At 33.3% G+C, this 21,717-nt stretch overlaps 1 protein-coding gene across 1 annotated transcript; it reads left to right on the top strand.

The window, feature by feature from the left end:
* Positions 1 to 9,811: 9,811 nt before the first annotated feature.
* On the top strand, positions 9,812 to 12,276 carry LOC110458227. The gene is made up of 3 exons (XM_021509841.1): positions 9,812 to 9,872; positions 10,317 to 10,477; positions 10,874 to 12,276. Exons 1-3 carry the CDS (start codon positions 9,849 to 9,851, stop codon positions 11,769 to 11,771), a joined length of 1,083 nt encoding a protein of 360 aa, XP_021365516.1. The 5' UTR covers positions 9,812 to 9,848; the 3' UTR covers positions 11,772 to 12,276.
* The last annotated feature ends 9,441 nt before the right edge of the window (positions 12,277 to 21,717 follow it).

The following is a 21,717-nucleotide window of genomic DNA, read 5'->3' as shown; positions in this document are numbered from 1 at the left end:
AGATTTTATCATCTCGTAGATGGGTCATGGTGATATGTCAACCTGAGAAAAAAAAGTGAAATCAATAAAATAAAGTGTTAAATGAAATTTTGGAAATATTTCACAGGACATCTTTATAATGTAATATATCCACTGCCAGATGTGATATACATGAACATCACTAATGTCATCACTAATCACTAATGTCATCACTAATGTCATCTAATAATGGAAACATTGCAAGTTAACATCGTGGCGTCACAAGGGCGTAACGACGGCGTTAGTCAACATACCGGGGTCACTTTATAGAATGTAACGTGTTATTGTTCCATGCATGTTAATTAATTTTTAACAATTTATTAGTACGTGTTCCGTTTTGCATATTAGAATCGTCACTGTTTAAGTATATAGACAATTAATCAGCTATTTTTCATTATTTAAAGAAAGATAAGATATAAAATCATATGTAATATATAATGTATCGGTTTAATCATAAAGAGGTATATTATTTGAACATCAGACAATTCATCAATTTGTGTTGCAAAATCAACCTGATTTAAGTATGTATTATTACTCTGCTTTTTTGCTATCCGATTATGATCCGAGAGGTCTAGACAAGTTAATTGCAATTCAGGCACAGTGATTTCGCACGATTATATGTTCCATCAAGGTTATGATTAATCATAATAATGTTAATAGTTAATAAACACTTTTATTTATTCTTGTTACATGAATGATCAAGCATGCGAGATATAGTGGATCTCTTGGGCATGTTGAGAACGACATACGGAAACTTCATATTTTACAAGATGTATGAGCTTTGCGGTGAAAGCTATTATCTATTACAATTTTGTGACATATCGAATTCTAGATCTTTCAACTTTTTATTTTCTCTCAGATACACTGTACTTTGTGAAAAGTTGTAAAAATAAATAAACAGAACAAATAGTGCAAATATGGACACAATCAACATTTTATCACAGTATACAATATGCATGGCAACACTTTTAGTATGTCACATCAGTGTAAACAGCAATACTACTAAAAAGAAAAATAATATTTCACCTCACGAGTTTTTAGAACTGTTTCTATTTTTTCCGAAAAAAAGGCTAACCTTTTTGTTTAGCGGACATTTAATATAATTAACATTCCTGTGATTTCATTGACATCAGGATTGCCATAGTAATATTTTGGGACAATTTGTTCCTTTATCTGACAAATAAATTTCACTTTACATTTAAACAAATAATGAAACTTCTCTCCTGTTTCATGTTCTTTGCATAATCTACATGTTCTTTGCATAATCTACATGTTATTTCATTACGCGTTGTTCCTATCTTTCGCCGAGATTATAACGGTATAGGAGAGCTAGCAGAACGAAATTTGCACATTGCTATTCGATTCCTTCTGTTTAACTTATTTAAATATGGCTCGAGACCAAAACTATCTTTAAATAACTCTATCAACTTGATAAAAATGATATTCTTTACTCTGTGACAAAGACGGGAGGATTGGTCGAGTGGTTAACACTCTGGCCTTCCACGCAGGCGGCCGGGATTCCATCCCCAAAGTCGTTGTACGTATGGATATCCAGAGAAAATGTTTTCTCCTTCCCACAAAACTCCAACAACCCAGGTGGAGTATGAATTGGTCTGGGCTGGATGTTGCGGTATCTGTGCTGTAGTATTTGAGGTTGCACTATAAATGATGCTGTTGGAAGCACATTCTCACTACAAACAGAACACATCACAACACGCAGGCATACACACATTTGGAGATATTAGCCAAGTGGCATAGCACTAGTAGTTAGCGCCTGATAAGGCAGCTTCGTGGAATTCCTCAAAATTGTATTGATTAATGTATATGCTAATTGCATTCATTGTATATCAATGCACTGTAAATCGCTTTAGAGTGACTTATGTTAGCGAGATGGGCGCTATATCAAATGTTGCATGTTATTATTATTTTATATCAAATATTATATTTCAAGCGTGAAAATATCACTTTCGGAACTGACCAATCAGAACATTTCTTTCTATTCACTTCATTCAAAGCCGTAGATCTTTTAATACAAACGAAGAGTACATAGAATAAAAGGATGTTTTTTTGGCCACGGTACACCTTTGCTGTGTTCATTAAGGTATTGCTTTATCGACACAATTTCAACTATTTATTAATGATCAAGTTTGAAGATTGGTGTTATGTGCGCAAATTAGTTACGGCTCGAACACTTCTTTTATTCTGATTGGTTAATACTCTCCGGACATTGTTTTCTGATTGGTTCAAGCTTTCCGGACTTCGTTTTGGAAGGGGGATGAAAACCGCGAATGTGTTTGATACTTTTTAACCCCGTCACCAATAGTAGCATACGATAAACTTATAATTGTTCCGCCCGTTTTCCTTTACACATGGTTGGCCTTAAACACAAATCAAATAAATCTTGGGAAAATCCTTTTAACTCTTGTTACTTTCTCTAATGGGGATATTTCATATACAAAGTGTATACATATATTTTGAAACACGATGGTCGGAAAACACAACAGAAAGGAAAGAGTAGGTTTCACAATACACGTATCAATATCAAATTACTAAACCGAATATGTAATTGACGGATGTGTTGCGATTAAATATTTGCCTTGGCGTGTAAATATTCAGATTGAGGAGATTGTCAATAGGTAGGCCACTACACTTAACACTGGTATGTTAATGTAAAATATACGCTAAGTTAAGTAAATTTACATTTTTCAGGATTGTGACCGTGTAACATAACAACACTCATTAATATTAAACAAAGTGAAACGAAGTCAACGTATCATGGTGATTCAATAAAGAAAAGTGCCTTACGTATACAGGTCGCAAAGTTCGAACGCTACTTACTTCCTAATGCTAGTGAACTTAGCCTCATCGGATGTTGTAGTTACAAATAGACTCTGGCTCATTCATAAGACAAATTAAGTGCAAATGTAAGTGTGAAAAAAACATAAGCAGTAAAAATCGAACTAAATACCTAGCCACAAATCGTTAGAAAATCTCTTTTTATAAAATATGAAACGTACAGGTAATGTTTAATGCGGACATATTCTAGATATATGAAACGTTCGTTAACCATGACAAAAGCATGTTAAAACGAAATGATCTGATGCTTGATTCTTTGTAACCAGTCATGGGATGTTGAGCACCAATTTTCATCATATCGTTCCTATTTAGGCAGAACAACTAAGTGTCACAAATTCGTCATGTATTGACCGGGAATATAACACGTCTAAAAACAGGTGCAGGTGTACACGACTTGAATTATATATTACATGTCTTTATTCATCTCGTCCGCATATCGCAGTTAAGCTCAAACAAAACGTGTGTTTACTGTATGGTTTCAGAGTTGTGGTACATATTCATTTTATGCTGCATTTTTTATTTATCATGCTTTTTGTTTATATCGAGTTGTTATATTATAAAAATTCATAGATGCATGCAAATAAATTATTGAATATAACTTATCATACAATATAAAATATATACCGAAAACCTCTCACATATGTTAAAACAAAACATTTTTTTTACTATATTTATAAATAATGGATTTATGGTTAAGATGAATAAATCCAAAACGAAATTGAAGGAAAGGTTACTTTATATAAGGAAAATAACAAAGCAGTTGGACACGAATTCAGAAGATGACTTCATTTTTCTTAGTTCGTTAAACTACTTCAGTGTAGAGGGAACGTAAATCATAAGTAGAATTGATTTAATAATGGAAAATATGAATAAAGGAATGAATCACACGGAGTCGCTTGAAAATAGTTAAATAGAAAAAAAGATTATACCAGGTGTTCTGGTGTTACATATATTTATAAGCTATGCATTTATATACATTTGTATCTACATCTGATATTACATAAATATCAAAGCAGATGCAGGTTTCCTTATCATTACTCATTAAAACAATGTTGAGTCATAATTTACTTCCTGAGAAGCAGTCTTTTTTTCTTTTACACATCATAAATTTTGTCAATTTTAGACATCATATGAGTAAAATCGTTCCTGGTGAAATGTATTGTAGTATTCCCGGCAGAGTATTTAGTATGCATTTCATTTGATACGTATCGTAATATGATATCACTAGATATTTATGGATGGGTAGGCCATCTTTCTTACATTACTTTACTACTCACCTGATTTGACGGTAGTTTACACCAATATACACAGTCAAACAATGAAACTGAAGGAAATATCATCTTCACCAATGATAACAAATCGGTCCTTGTTTGTCCTATGGTGATTATCACGTGCTACTGTATAACATTCAATGTTCGTTGTGTATAATCACTCGTGGCTTTTGGTCGTTGGTATTGAACGACGAAAATAAATAAAAACGAATTCGGATGATATACGTGTCTACTGTTTGTTAATATAGGATATCCACGAAAGTTTGTACCACAAAGCCATCTAAATGGTTTCAAACAACTTAAGTACTAAAGAATATTTTGTGTTATACAGTATTTGATATTGTTAAAAAAACTCAAAAGTATCAATCATAATGAACTCAATGTATTTTTTGTTATCAAAAATACACATCCTTCTTTAATTAAGCATTGAATTGTAACTTCATTATATCTTGTTACTTTTCGATTTTAAATAACAGGATGGATGTATTTTTACTACTGTTCATTATTTCATTTTAAATAGAAATATATCGCCTTAAATTAGATATGGAAAATGTATGCTTTCAAAAAGGGCTCATCCTTAAAATAAAATTTAGTTAATTTAAGAGCTGAAAGAGAGGTTCGAAACAAGTAGTTTTAGAAACCGCCGTGTATCAGACACCTGACCTCTGACACACCCGAGTTCAAACAATGTCAAGCGATTTTTCTTTTGCTGAATGGACCTGACTTTTATATGTAATTTACATTTATGAAAATTTGATTTTTTCAGATATTATGAATGTATTAAGATCATTTTAATATGGTATGTCGATTTGGGTTTTAACCGGGAAAATATCAGTTTATATTTATTAATAAAAAAAAGAATTAATAATAATAATTCTCAATTAATAACTAGTTAAATAATTATAGATATCTTCAACACAGCAATGATCTGAGAATCTTTTAAGAAAAGGTATGATTTAAATCTAGATTGACCTAATACATCGATGTGCTTTACGTTGAAAGGGAAGTAATGCTATTCGCCTAAAATCCTTAAACTGATGCACTAACTTCCAGGTTGCTGGAAAACACCATTGATTGCATCACATCTAAAACTGCCAGGGAACCCCCAAGATATTTGTTTAATTTATTCAAAAGCCCTATCTTCGAGCTATTGTAAAGCATCTATCACAGTGCTTCATTTTTAGAACTCATTTTCACATACCTAATAATCACATGACAGTAGCATGACGTCAGTAACTTCAATAATGACGTATTGACTTCCTAAGATCAGAATTTCTCTTTATTGGTTGTTTCTCCTATCGTATGAGGAAAGTAACGCAGGACTCGTATACTTTCATTCAAGTGATATCTTAATAAGGAAGTAGGTAGTTCAGGTACAAAGTAATATGTCAGTATCTATATATGATACAGACATCTCAGTTCGAACGACAGAATAAACAAAGTTGTGTCAGCTTAAGGATTCGTTTATGTGTATTTTTTATCTAGATAAAACATTCCTATATTCCTATATTCCTATATTAGAATCAATTGCTAATGTTGAAAGAACGTGTATGGTTCAGATCATTTCGGTTGTAAACATGCTTTAAATACTAGCTTAAGCTTACAATGTTATGCATTGTTAGTTTGGATGTCATTGATGACCATCCGACATTACCTTGTTCCGAACTTAGCAGATCGGTGTTAATTGGTGGAAGTTTTCGTTTTCGTGAACATAATATATTTGCTTCATTTTCACTGAATATCTGTTCCTGCTACTGCTTCTGCATATTCTAAATATTATTAAAATGCTTAAGGGGCGGGGGAGGGTATCTTTCTGTAGATAGCGTGGTGATTGTGCGTAGTGACTCATTATTAAGCTTTTAATAGATTATAACAATATCGTATATCTTCTGAAATACATATCTTAATGTTGATATTTGATCGATATGTTGACATAAACAGATCAAGTTTGTGGTTTTAATTCAATAAAAAATATGTTTTCTTTGCACTTAGGAAGTGTATTTCCTGCATCATAAAAACAGTCTTACATTAAACATTTTGACACACTTCGTTCTCACAAATTGATTATGAAGATAAATACGAAATAGCATTTCATTTTTGGTAAGAATAAAGATAACAGTCAAATTTTCACTTAATATATGGACTGTTACAACAAGCTTTCGACGTGTTTTTTTGTGAAACCCATTTTTATTTTATAATTGTTTATATTTTTTTCTTAATCCGTTGAATGTAGTTTACAATTTTTCAAAGCCTATAAATTTTACCAATGACCAGTGGTGATAGTTATTGTGATGTGTTTACTTATGATTTAACAGTATATGATATCATTGCCTCATCCATACAAAAACTATATCTAACGAAATAATTGTGATGTCTTCATTGGCTGACAATCACCCCTTGCTAACTATGAACAAACACTTTAATGGGATTTAATAGAAAAGAGACGAACGCAGGCAAATATCTGCCTCTTCACATATCAATGATACAATACATACATATAATTCGTTAACATTCAATTTGATCATACATGTAAAAACTATTTTTCCAGTGTTCATATAAATTGTCCTCGAATTATTTAATTGAAGTTGAGTGTATAACTCTCTGTGGAAAACTGTTCCATATTCTTACTGTCCTGTAAATGCTGAAGTTTTTGAGATCAAAATTATAATGGTTGATCTCTATGTTTTGTGAATGACCGCGATATCTTGATGAATTATCTGGTACAAAGAGTCCATTACTGACTCTCTCATCAAATATATTGTTAATAATCTTGGTGATGATTGTTTTCTAATCATTTTTAACCAACAAGCAAAACACAATAAAAGGTGTGACCATGTACATGCAAAATGTTTTCTTCAAATGAAGTCCTTTAAATACCTGAAAGGCTTAAATGTGTAATCAATCAATAGATCATATAATGATCAAGGTAAAAAGCATGTATTCTCGTACGTAATGTATCTCTGAACATTGCTTATCAAAGGCCCTACTTTTTGGATGGGCAACTAGTCTTATTACGTTAATTACGTTACGTTATCATGGAGGCACGGTAGACTAGTGGTAGGACGTCGGGTCGTGACCGAAGGGTTGCGGGTTCGAGTCACGGCACGGCGCTGTGTTGTATCTTTGAGCAAGATACTTTACTCCGCTTGTCTAGTGTATTCAGCTGTAAATTATTACGTGGTTGGGCAGTGCTAGAATTGTTGAATGCTAGTTGTGAGCGCCGAAATGGCAGCACTACCCGTATGCTCCCCAGGGAGTTGAGAAAAATATTTGCTTGTTGCAAAGGCCCTATAACCACGGATAATAATTTGTGAACCGCTTTGAGACAACCTACGAACTAGGTTGTGATGAAGCCGTATATAAGAACCTCGAATTATTATATATTATTTATTATTATGTAAACTAGTTATATTCTTTTCATTTAGTCTGTAAAATGTTGCCGTAATTAAATTGACCTTCAGTGTACCGTGAAGTTCCTTGTTGTGTCGGTTGGACAAAGTTACAAATACTTTTACATCCTGCATAAATCGAGGCTTATCATTTCCAGAAAAGATGTGTGAGCGAAATGGCAATCATGATATAGGTGTGTCAAAGGTCTCGTAAAATAAATATTTAAAAACCAGGAATTTTCATATACACCTCACATCTGCAAAAAACCTTAAGTTGCTTCTCTCAGATATTTCTGTGTAAAATTCCTTTAGAAAGAATTGTTTCAGCGAAAACAAAACAAAAATATTTTTCTGACAAATCACCCTGCTATATATGACGTAATCAAATTTCAATATGTGACGTCATTTAAATGATTTCATCAGCTTTCATTGTTCAATGAATAGTGGATAAACATAATCTACAATCCCACGATACTGATGTTTCAAATAGGGACAGCTCTATCCTAACCCCAAAGCACCTTTGCAAGTGATTCGTCAGATAAATATATGTTTTCTAAGATGCGGCACTCTGCAATAACAAAATCTACTGTCATTTTATTAAAGAAATGTTTCAATCTTTTGCAAGTACTGAAATGTTTTTAAAAAATTGAGATAAAAGCCAAAAACTTATTCAGCGGGTTACGCACTGTAGAAAAGAGGAAGTAGTTAGGGTGCATGGGTGGCCCCAATACACCAGTGATGTCTGGTAAATATCGTACAAATGAAGCCATATCTTATATCAAACATCATCTCTTTTTCGTATTTACTCAGATATTCCGAATAAGCTAACCTCGGAACAGTCTAGATTTCACGTTCGACTAACGTTGTTTATATGCTGTTTGTTTGGTGTTTTTTTAATTGTAATCATGTCCTTATGCTCTGAGCTAAATTAATGGCTAAAATAAAATAATGATTATCTTACATTGTCTGTGTGGATGGTGTGAATACAAACAGCATTGCAACAAACAAACGGAAGCGTATTCAATTGTAAAATCAGAACTAGTAAGACCTTTCTTCAAACAATTGTAAAATCAGAACTAGTGAGACCTTTCTTCAAACAATTGTAAAATCAGAACTAGTGAGACCTTTCTTCAAACAATTGTAAAATCAGAACTAGTGAGACCTTTCTTCAAACAATTGTAAAATCAGAACTAGTGAGACCTTTCTTCAAACAACTGTAAAATCAAAACTAGTGAGACCTTTCTTCAAAACATTTACTCGTCTGGTATAACATAAATACTATTTCCTCCCAGTCCCTTTCGAGCAGTTCATCAAAACATGTGAATTCAAAGTCAAATGTATATCACTGATTTTTGAAGCTTACACGAAGTTGGTTACAGCAATCAAAAGATAGGCCTGCAGTTGCATTGACTGCTGTTCAATAACTCGGGGGAAACATTTCCATAAACTATGACGTCACAACTGATGATGACGTCGAATAGCATGAATACTTGATGTTATAATTAGAAGTTTGACCATCGAAATAACGTCCAGGGTGTTACCCATTAGTGGGTAACCAAAAATGTTAACCAACTTCTAACAGTTTATTCCATTGAGTGAGGTAACTTATAGTGGTTGTGGGAGATGATTAATTATGGCTTTATTAATAGTGTTATAGATTGGTAAAATCGTCGTGATCGCTTTTTGCTAATGTATTACATCAGTATCGACTCCACTATCGATTAAAATTGATCTGCGTATTATAACTGAGTACCAAGAAGATAATTTTCTGTCACTTTTTTAGGTTTCTTTTTCTTTTTTTTTATAATGAGATGTTCTACCATGGTAAACGTTATTGCAATTGTATCGTTCAATTTTTTCTCAACGTTTCATATTGTTCTAACAAAATGATGAATTAGATTCCAAATGACATATTTCTGCAATAAAACTTTTTTTATATATAAATATACACTCTTAATATACTCGACAGATACTAATTCAGTAGATGATCAATGAGCAGATACCATCCGGAAATATGTGGATTTGTTTCTGTACTGTGCTACACGTTATTTTAAGGATGTCCTCTCATTGGGTGTGTACTCATTCTTGCGGCTATTCGAAATAATTGCTCTTCATGTTTAAAACATAATTGCTCCACTCTAAATCTGAATGGACAAGGATTTTCCCATACTAGGAATAGGGAGGAAGCTCTTTTATTAGCAAACATTTATTTTGGGAATTCTCGAATTGGTCTATAAAAGAACTGAAAAATTGGATTGAATCATTACTGAAATTGTTCTGACTAGAAGTTGAAGAATACACTTGAGAAAACACTATGACTTTGCTACGTGTATTGCAGGTACAATGTAGCTAACGATCGCTTCAATAACCTGATATATATATCAAAGTGAACTAGATGTCTTTATTTTCACTCATAAAGATTGGAATTGTAGATTAATGAAAGTGACAAGTTTCTATAAATGATAAGATCAGTAATGTGGTATTTAACATTATGTTTAGCTATAGAGCGTATGATTATTGAGAAAATCATTGGGTTAGAACACCATAAACTAATATACAATGTTTACTTTATCACCTTTCCTCGTCTGAGTATGGTGTTTAATTTTACAATTTTCCTTTGGTAATATACAACATGCTATTGATATACTTGACGCTTGTTTGCTTGTTCCGGCATATACAAATCGACTTAGTTCTCAGCTTGTGGATGAAATATCCAATACAATATAGCTTTCTCGTTTATTTGAATGAACACTTAACACTAACAACGTTGTGTATTTCGTAGATTTCACTATTTCTTACAATTGCACGAGGGGACCCTTTACCAACACGACAAGAGTGTCGTGAACCAGACGATGATTATTTGAGCCTGATGCGCAGGAGTGTACTGGAGGATTTTGTTTACATGTCTGAGGCACATGTACAAATCGATGAAGTGACAAAACAGTAAGTAAATATAAAGGGAAAATAAAATTGTAAAAAATACTCAATAAATGTCATTGGTATGCTTTGTTGATAACGTTTAACGGTATATATTGTATGCGTTCGACGATCATTTATGCTTCATATGTTGAAATATTTTGTGTCTTCCCGTTAAGTCTAATGTTAGGTTTTGTTCATAGTAATTTTTTCTTCTTTTTCAATGTAAATCTTTCGTTTGTTCATATTTTGAGTTCAATACGGGTTTTCTTGATACTTCGGTATGTTCTTGTTTTTGTGTTCATGTCGCAACGACTCCGAATTCCAGCTTTGTTTACACTTGGTGACAATGTTTTAATTTTTTGGGGGTTGAACAGTTTGTAAATAACAATTTCTATATTTGATTTTGTTATTTTAACGCAGGGACGAACAAAATTGTCCGCCAAGAAGCTTGCTATCTAGCCAAAATAGCTTTTCATTGTGCCCGACGTACCAGGAACTTGACAGAGACGAAAGGCGAACACCATCTGACATCCTTCAAAACAGGTGTCGCTGCGAACGTTGTGCCATGCGCCGTAGACGACATCATAAGTACATTTGTGAGTCCGTCTACCGGTATATCCCTGTTATCATGAGGGTGGGGTGTACAAACGGTATTTATGATTATATGATTGCTGAACAGAAAGTATCAGTTGCATGTGTTTGTAAGGAGAAACCTAAATCTAAGCTAGGCAATCGAACTGTCGTCTCCACTGAGCAAATGATGGAACAGTATGGGTCTAGTGACGGTGAAAGTATTTCTGAAACAGAAAAAATGGCCACGAACAATGAGAATGCAAAACTATTACGGCCTGAACTGAAAAAAATGTCCGAGGTATTGGAATCATTGGTAAGTGTCCTTGACTCCAATCAAAATGAAATTGATATGGAAGAAATTCAGGAACATCAAAGAGCAGAAAGTTCACCTGAAACTGAGAAAATGCCCAAAACATTCGTACCAATCGAAGACGCTGTTGATACAAATGAAGACGTTCAAGATAATCAACCGGAAATACCAATTTTAGACACAGAGAAAATGCCAGAAATTTATTCATCCAGGGAAGATATAATGGAATCTGCTGAACACAATACAGAAGAGATGAGTCCAAATCAACGAGACATGACGTCAAACCCAACCGAAAAAATGCCCCAAGACTTCCAACCAGTAAATGCTCAACCCCACAATGCGTTTATTCCTGACAATCAGAAAATGCCTACCGACTTTGAACATATCCATGAACATGGTACGCACTTCACAAGTCATGAACGAATGCCGAAATAAATGGTTTACATGGACGTTTTAGCCGTAGTCGTGAAGATGGCATTGAATCACATATTCTGAAAAAATCTTTATCGAAGTTTCTTTAAATATTTGCCTAGAAGGGGAAAGAAGAGAAAGGCGGTCTTTCGAGGATCAGAATGCAGTGCATTTAAGTACGAATTACTTATTAAAACACTGTAAATCCGTTTGGGAAATTACTGTTGTGATACTCAGATTGACGTTTTTATCGTTCAGACAGACAAGTGATTTCATCCAAGCATATCTTGCTTGACGAAATCGTTGACAGGTATTTATTTTACAGTGTTGTAAACACAAACTGGCTATGGTCTATTTAAGTGTTTATTATATTTGTTAAATGTCAAGAGACAATGAAGTCCATTCTACCTCGTTAATGTACATTGCATGCCAACCTTTAAATGTCCGATGAATAATTATTGTCGTTTACATTTATACAAATTTACAATATTCATTTTATCTACATATGGGTTTTCAGATTTTTTAACATATATCTATGCTTTAAAATAAAGATTTTTCGTTTAAATTGAGTTTTGTTTTTCCGTTGACTTTACTTTGACATCAAAACGCATGGTAGTTAGTGATATATTATTTTCACAGATATGAACATTTCTATCTAGTCAAAATTTCCCAGTATATATTTCCGGAAGCAGAATTCGATGTATTTCATTTTGTATTTTTATCAGAAAATAATAGCTGTTTAAATCTTAGAGGACTTGTAATTAGCCAATTGAAAGAGTAGTTCAGTAATGCAACCAATCGCTATTAAATCAGAGTGCTAGCAAGCCATTGAAGTTGTTTAAGATCTTTTCCAACATATTTTCGATCACAGTAACAGTTAATTATCTTCTTTCAAGCAATGCATACAGTTTATTTACTAACGTTAAGAAAGAGAGACTTTGAACCAAATTTTCCGACTGAGAATTAATAATACACTATTCTTTTTGAAATCTCCTGTGTTGCTTATGAGTCGATAACCCTTATGGTAGAATGGTTCTACCTATCCAATTTTCTTAATCCCCAGCTTTGATTTTACGGTTAAAAACCTTATAAAGCCGTAAAAATGGAATCTTCGGTAGACTTATTACTAAATGGAACACATTTTCACCCTACACCATATGTTATGATGATTTTTTTAAATATTAAAGCAATGCTACCTATATATCATATAGGCAATATGCAAAACAGGAAATCATAGAAACGAAACCAAATCATAATATGCGGAAAATTCGAATATGAATCTCGTAATATTGAAAATACCTCAGTCAATCAAACTAATGTCTTATACGGTATGTCATATTACATAAAAAATAATATTTTCTATAACGATTATTTGTCAGAATATTTCACGCGCGGTACATGTTCTGCAAATTAATTTCAATACTTGACAAACATAAGCAAAGTAATTGTTCATACAGCTAGTCCTAAGTTCAATTTGAACTAACGTTGTATTCATTGCAATGATGAAATTCTTTCAGACATTTTCCTATATGATGGACAATATAAATATGGCGAGTAAACCGAATCACCAAAACGACACAGCAACTTCATCAAATCTGTTCACGAACATTCACTGGAAATACAATAAAGGATATCTTTGAAGATAGGACGTTCTGGTGGGTTTCCAATATTATCACGAGATTATTTAAACCTAAAAAAAAAAAAATCATTCAGATTTCATCATTTTTACTCGGAGTTTTACAAGACCTACTTTTGGTTTGAATAGTTACAAAAATAGAAAAAATAAATGTACACATTTAGATCTTGTATTTGTTTTTCAGTGCACAAAACCTCGTTTAGAAAGACAAACATTCAACTATTAAAACAGATGGGAGAATGAGATTAACAACTTACCATATTACCTATTTACAGGCATGGAGGATTTATAAGTAAATTATGTAATTATAGTGGCGCAGTAATAGAGGATGTTTTAAATAACTAAAAGATGGACAACCTTAGTTAACTTAGTGATAANTAAAAAAAAAAAAAAAAAAAAAAAAAAAAAAAAATATCGAAGATAGATGTAAAATTATATGACAGATAGGTAATAATAAACTTATTCAATACCAGCTTATTTCAGCGGTCGCCACAATAGCTTAAAGAATTGCTTTCATAAAAAACACATTCACTTTCATGAAAAAAACATACTGGATATTTCTGTTGTTTAACACTGTGAAATTCTTTATCATGAATTAGTATATGTGTATGTACATTATCGTTATTAATTGCATTTAATGCGGAAAACGATTCATTTCAAAACAAAGCAAGTCTATCAAGTGAAACAGAAAGTCAAAACTTTAACCTTAATAAAAACACAAAAAAGGCAATGATTGGTAATTATTAGACAACAAAACAAAACAAAAGCCGCGAACAAACAAAAGGAGGCGAACGTGACGTTTAAGTGCGTTGTGTTTTTAATTTTAAATGTTAATGATAAATGCTGAGTAATGCGAGTCAGGACATATGTTCAAGGCCTAGAGATACCCGGTCCATTACAATACAATAGGGAGGAAACTCTACCTGGAATGTAGTCGGTCACGCAATCAATTGCAACAGTCATGTAGGATTGCGTTTCGTGCTACATACTGACCGTTTTGGATTACAACCCCTCCAATACCAAATGGTTTATACAAGAAGGGAAAAATTACCCTGAGAATTCCAAAGTACATCGCAACAAGGAAGTCTTGAATGCCCACTATGACATTTTCTCTGGCCACCAGATCGGAAACGGTTCTAGCCAATCTGGAAAACTATTATTATAGGAAAACGGAAGCATGTGGATTTTTTGGATTTTCCTTTCATTAAACAATATAAAAGCTCGTTTTTTTCATCAAGATTTAATTTGAGTTTGCAGCAAAACAATATTGACTACTATGGCGTACTTTATCAAGGTAATGTATATAATTTGAACTTACTTTTTATGATATCATGATGGCATAGGAAAATATACTATTTCTGAGTATGATGTGACGGTTTATGTTTTAGGTTATGCTCATTAGGGAGCTTTGGTTCTTTGTAACTAACCCGGCTCACGCTTTCTGGACATGGCAGTTCGTAGATTTAACCTTGGTAAACATGGTGTGTCGTCATTTATGTAACCCTTCTGGAATACCTGGTTTTATTACTCTTCTTCTTTTATAGTAGCCTCCATGTTTGTTCATTTGTGTTTTTTTCGTATTTTGGTTTAGTTTTATCAATTTCGATTTCGAATTACGGTTTTGCCTCCACTTGGAGTACATGAACAGATATATACTGCATTAGCTTAGAGTCGTGTAGGTTTGGTGCGAGACACGTTTTGCACTGAACAAAGGGCATAATTGGTGTCGCATTTAGATAGGATGCATTTACCTTCTTGGGGCATCTGTTTGGCATCCGGTTTTATGTAGGGTTTCACGATGTCCTTTCTTGTACCAGTTTATTACCTATTGTTGCGTTTTATATTGCATCTCCAGCATCTTATTTTGTTATTTGTATTAAGATAGCAATCATGACGTTTCCTCGTGTGATATGAAGAGTGCATTACGGTCATAGTTCATTTTAGTTGATATTAAGAAAAAGCAATTTTACATATTTTTTTCAATGTTTTGTATCATAATTGTTTCTAGATATATTTCAAATATCTTTAAAATGAAATTACATATCATTGCTGATAATAGTTTATTACATATGTGTTATTAATCAATTGTATACATGTTCCTACGTTTTGAAATTAGTTGATTACAACAGTCTAATATCTATAAAAACGTTAATGGTATAGTAACATACAGCTTAAATATACTTGGTTTGACTGTTATTTGTTTTGCCTGCAGGTAGGATGCTCTGCGGTTTATATATTAATATGCAATTAAGGGCGTTTACTGCGAATATGTATGCACGAACGTCACTGTGGATCATAACTGCATAACAATTCTTTAAATGCCGTTTAATCTGTATATTTACATCATAAATATCTAGTAAACCGTGACGAATTCAACAAGGTGCTTTTATAAATACGACGTGTATCCGTATTACTTGAACGACAATGAAGGGACAACCCTACAAACACGTTGTCAGTTTAGTGATTGATAATTGTTGTTGATAGATAAGTACAATTTTCAATGTCACATTGACATATTAAAATCGCAACATAACCATTTTTTAGTGAAAAGTAACAAAATTTAATTCGATCTGATAGATCCATAGATTACACATGCAACACAGATGCGAGCTTAGAACTCTACCTATATCGATGGTTAAATTATACACATGTACATAAATCAAAATGCAGGATTATTAACACATGCAAAATACCTCAGCAAAAATAAAATCAAGTTGATTGCTTTGTTTGAACTTGTTGCCGATTTAGTTAATAGTATTTGTTCGAAAGAATGAAATCATTTTACCTCTTCTATGTTTTCAAAGGATAAGATTTGATGTAGTCTTTGATGAGTTTGTTTTCCCACAAATTATTACTAATTGTACAAAGCATTTAGTGTCAAAGCGACAAGACAACATTGCTTAACAAATACGAGCAACGAACAATACGTCAGACAAAGAAATTGACGAATGTTCGACTAAAGCGAAAATATTTAACGGCGTATGATATAACTATCCCATTTGCATTAAAATATCTTTACACGAACATTATATTGTTTTCTGCCTTATATCGTCCGTATTGCTTCTCTAAATTAACATGAATATCCAGAGATCTGAACTGTTTCCATTATTGCTACTGGTTTGTGTTAAAACTTACAACCAAAATGTTAAACGTTTTATGTGCCTTAATCATTTAGTTCCGAAAGCATTGTTAGAAATGTTCATTTGATGGCAAACTTAGAATGACACGAATCATGAGTATATGGCTTAGGGGCAAGTTTTAACGAAGAAAGGAAATTAAATAGCTAACTTCCGGTACGTCATGTACGAAAACCTTTTTAAAGTTTTTTGGAACAAGTTATTCAAAGGATAATTAGATAATTGGTGACTTATCGAAAACAACCTGTTTCAAAAATATATTGATATTCAAAACTAAAACTGCATGTGTAAGGATTCAATATGATTATTTGTTTAAGAAACGAATCAAAACAAATGTCTGCATTTTCCAAACAAAAAGAAAACTTTCCATTCTAATATCTTTTGAGCTTTCCATTCTTTAAATAGATCAGCTTAGAAATAAGGATTTTTATTTCATTCATGATTTCTCACCACCTTGTACACGAGCTTTACACTGATTTATAAAACTTACTTATTGTACTGCTAAAGAATAAACATAATCCTTTTACCTTCTTTCATTATATGTCAAATGCCTTGTTTCAGGTGGCCTTGCTGTTTCTGATCTTGACTGTAGGCCTGTCTGCTGCGGTGGTGTGTAGAGAACCAAGCTTAGAGGATTTAACTCAGCTCAAGAGTACCCTTCCGGAGTATCTTTACATAAACAGTCATTCCCCCTACGGAGAGTAAGTCATACACTTTATATTTGTATACATTTGAAGCATTGGGTTGAATGTTCTGATTTCCATGCAACAATAGCTTTTTTTCCTGGGGCGAAGATATATCCTGAAAGTCAAAGCTATTATACTTTTATAATTTATTATGTCAAACAAAAATCGGTGATATTCTTCGAAAACCATATTTCGAACCGCAAGTTCCGGAAACCATTCTGTTCTGTTGATATAATTGAGCCTTTATCACACGATCGATAACAACAACGATGGGTCAGGTTGAATGTTCTGATTTCCATGCAACAATAGCTTTTTTTCCTGGGGCGAAGATATATCCTGAAAGTCAAAGCTATTATACTTTTATAATTTATTATGTCAAACAAAAATCGGTGATATTCTTCGAATACCATATTTCGAACCGCAAGTTCCGGAAACCATTCTGTTCTGTTGATATAATTGAGCCTTTATCACACGATCGATAACAACAACGATGGGTCAGGTCAGTACATGCTCCTCCTACGTCTTACCTGATTGGCTCGCTCATTTCCGTGATTTAGTAACGAAAACTGCCGAAGGAGTTAGTATAACGGGATGTTTCAGTTTTCGGTCTAACACAAGCCTTGATCGACAGGTGGATTGGTTCCCTCTGTAAATCTAAGGAGCTGAAATTCTGAACTTTCGAAAACGTTTTTTTTATTTTTTACATTTGTCATCGTGCTCCTCAATAAACAACAAGAGAATATGAAAGTATCAACAAATTCGAACTGAAAATCGATAAAGTTAGGGCAAAACTCATCCTCGAAATCCAAGGGGTTATCCTCACTTACAATCTGCGCCCCTGGAATATGTCTTTATATATAAAAAAAATATTTAGATGGAGACACCAGAACAAGTACTTTCAGAATAAAACCGGATGTTCAAACTTTCCTCAGCGATGTAGACATGCTTTCAAAAGATTTGCATTCAGCTTACAAGTCGTCAGGTTTTTAAACACAAACAATATGTAAACATAAAATTTTGTAACATCAATTATCACATTCATCATCTAAACACTATTCTCTTTGTAATCAGACGGATCGCTTGAAACACAATAATGCCAACTTGTTGAACAAAGCATAAAATTATGGAAGAAAGAAGTTCCACAAATTGTGACCATTGTTACTTTTTTATTTTTTAATAAAAAAAACATAATTTTGATATACTAGTATTGATTCTTCCTTAATTATTTTTTAGTAACTTTTCAAATAAATGCAAAACTTAGCTAAATATTGTTCTCTGCGATTTATGGAAAATGTAAAACTAATCTGTTTTTTGTTTACAGTCCTGTACCCAATGACGATCGATGCCCGTCTCGGCGTTCACTGATGCAGCAAGGCGCTATGAATACAGTCTGTCCTTCCTATAATTTCATCGAGTCCGACCTTGACCGAATTCCTGTCAACATTTCCCAAACCAGATGTCTCTGTAGACATTGCCTTGTTGGACAGAACAACATGTGCCATGCTATTCATCGACAACTTCCGGTTCTCAGAAAGTCTGGAACGTGTAGAAATGGCGAGGTTGTTTATAATGTCGAAATGCAACAAGTTGCGGTGGGGTGCATATGTTTACCTCGGCGGAATACTTAAATGCAAGAATTCACTAAAATGATCCTATTGTTCTAAGTCTCCGAGCTTAATGACTTGACTTGTCGATTTGATTGTCATCTCGTACACTATTTGTCACCTCCTTGTCTATAGCTTTGTCAGTCTACACATTGAAGCATGTCACTGGTCGTGTTATATGAACCAGTATACGATATATATTTACCAATCGGAAATAAGAGGAAATTAAGTTTATGAAAAAATATGTTAAGGGACCAAGATACAGTGTTTAATATACAAAACCTGAAGGTGCATGTATGATGTAGTTTGTTTAGTGTTTTTTTAAGATAGATTTTATCTCAATTTAATCGTTTTAATAAACTTTGTGATTTTTTTGTTCATTTTTGAAGAGCTTTATACACTCAGATGTGATATGTGGTATAGATTTGTGGGGAGTTGTACATTCTTATATTTACATGTCTCCCTCCTTTAGCTTAGTAAAGTCTGATTGAGTATAAATTAGCGTATATGCAGTGAAAAAAGGTTCGGTGGATTGATACCCGTTTCAAATAAGGCGCCGTTTACGCTTCAGCAAGATAACAGTCCAATGACAACCAATGCTTGGTTCATTCACCAGCTAGATACACAGAACATATTCGGGATCCATTGTGTCTAATGATACAACAAAAAAATGCTGACAAACGTCTTATTCCATGGATGCACGTTAACATTTCTTTGGCGGTAACGTCAACAATGGCTGCTTTGTTCTGAAACATTCGACCGCGTCACTCCATGAGCAGTGTGTCAATGTGCGAACATGACGACCGTTGTAAATGGATAGAACAGTTCGGAGGGCTTCTCACATTGCTCAGTTTTGAATTTGAAAACCATGAAAGGAAACAAATATTGCTGTTCACTGCGTATTTTCTAAAGTTACTCATATATCGATGTAGAATAACTGGAACTATATTGTTTTAGCAACCAAGGCTGCCGATGTTACCATTGTGGCAACCCACTTTGACTTTTTCTGCGTAATGTATCATTTAAACACCTTTTGAATGTAAATTTAAGGATTGGCCTTCATTATGACGCGCACCATAGAATATGTTCGTTGCCAACCGAGTTCATTCTACCATATACGCCGTCAACATGAAGGTCAATCCTTAAATATATATTTTTTAATACTGTTTTTTTAATTTTTTTAATTGTCTTATTGGTGGGAGGTTTATATTTTATGCAATATCTTTACGCAATCTTTTGTATTTTTTTTTTCGGTTGGGGGTTGGAGGGATTCATACTTTTGTATTTTTTCTATATCCTAATGTTTTGTTTGCTGTCCTTGATCTCTGCTATTTTTTGTTGACTTTTGGTACATGTTTGTGCGTTTTTGTTGCCGTTAAGGTAAAATTGTTTTTGACTTTCAGTCCCCGAGGTTGACCGCAGCCTAGAAGCTAGAACTTGTTTTAGTATATAAACTTGATCTATTTTACAACAATTATGACACAAGTGATGTTAACGTATATCAATCACTCTTGTTGGCCCGGATGTTAGCGTGGGAGGGGGTCTTAGTGTGGGAGGAAACCGGAGTACCCGGAGAAAACCCACGTCGTCGGACAGGTGACGCCATACAATTTCACGTCCGATCTGGGAATCGAACCCGGTCGACTTGGTAAAAGGCGGGTGCGCTATCCACTGCACCTCCCGACAACCCTGGCGTATTTTAGTATGGCTTACAGGAAATACTAGTTTAAATCATTCACCCCTGAAATTTCATAATAAAGTATTCCAACATTTGAACTGGAAGAGTTCAAATGTGTCCTTATTGGTGAATGAGTTAAGTAAAAAATAATTCGAGGTAGCCTAAAGTGACATTTTTTATGTAATAAAGGATTTTATGAAGATCTTTTCTTTTTAGCAGTATTCTGTTATTTTCATTTTACATATGAATCATTATAGAAAGAGATATATTTATGCATAATAAACCATTTACATTTTGTCTTGTTTTAACAAGGTTCAAAGTCTCAATATATTTTCATTATTTACTCGTTTTGATGTAATAAAACAGTGTTGCATTTGACGTATATTGTTTGCCGTGTTCTTTTTATTATATGGACGCATGTGAAATATGCATATGAAGCATAAATTGCTTATATAGAAATATTTAAGTTTAAGTTATTGGTCGTCATATTACAATTTTATTTAGATACTGTACCAGTAAATTGTAGGATGTCGGTTACTCGTTTTTCTCACAAAGTCATTATACACGATAATGTCACTAGAAGTACGGAAATATAACTTTTCTATGACGTAAACAATAAAAAGCTGAAAAGAACAATAACTTTTTACGGATCTTTTGTTAATCGCATGCCTGACTTCTTATAATATAAACGATAGGACATAACCAGGGACCAGAAAAACAGCCTCATACTTTTGCCGAGGAAGAGTAATGGAGAGCAATGTATTAAATTTCAATGTAACAACATATTTAGTGTGATCAGATAGACTGCTGTGGATCACACTACTCAGTACACTTTGGTGATCATGTTCGATATGAAACTCAGTGTTTGTTATGGAATAAAAGGATATGAAAGAAGTATGAGAACATCACACATACAATAGAAAACATCTTGGGCTTTTTTAAAGAAAGTATTTTTTTCTATAATTTTCATTTTGAACACACTGAATGGATGCTGGATTTATATATTTATATATAAAACTTTACAACCAACTTTCTATAATGTTTTACCAACGATTTATAACACGCGCTTCTATTCGCATGATCATACATAAGTAAGTAAATAAGATTACAAGGGTCTTCCATTCGTTATAAAAAAAAATAATTTGCACGTGCTAAGCGTAAAAGAACTTTTAGTACAATATAAATGATATTTAGGAAAGGTGAAACCTTTTTACATATTTAATCAAAAA

The sequence above is a fragment of the Mizuhopecten yessoensis genome, unplaced genomic scaffold, assembly GCF_002113885.1.
Source record: "Mizuhopecten yessoensis strain PY_sf001 unplaced genomic scaffold, ASM211388v2 scaffold9503, whole genome shotgun sequence".
Classification (NCBI taxonomy): Eukaryota; Metazoa; Mollusca; class Bivalvia; order Pectinida; family Pectinidae; genus Mizuhopecten; species Mizuhopecten yessoensis.
This window is presented reverse-complemented; position numbering and strand designations above follow the sequence as displayed.

What these genes read in the sequence shown, in the direction of transcription:
- LOC110458227 (XM_021509841.1), top strand. Translation starts at nt 9,849, where the DNA reads ATGACTTTGCTACGTGTATTGCAG. An exon ending in CTTTGCTACGTGTATTGCAG is followed by an intron (nt 9,873 to 10,316) that starts GTACAATGTAGC and finishes TGTATTTCGTAG; the next exon opens with ATTTCACTATTTCTTACAAT. An exon ending in ATCGATGAAGTGACAAAACA is followed by an intron (nt 10,478 to 10,873) that starts GTAAGTAAATAT and finishes ATTTTAACGCAG; the next exon opens with GGACGAACAAAATTGTCCGC.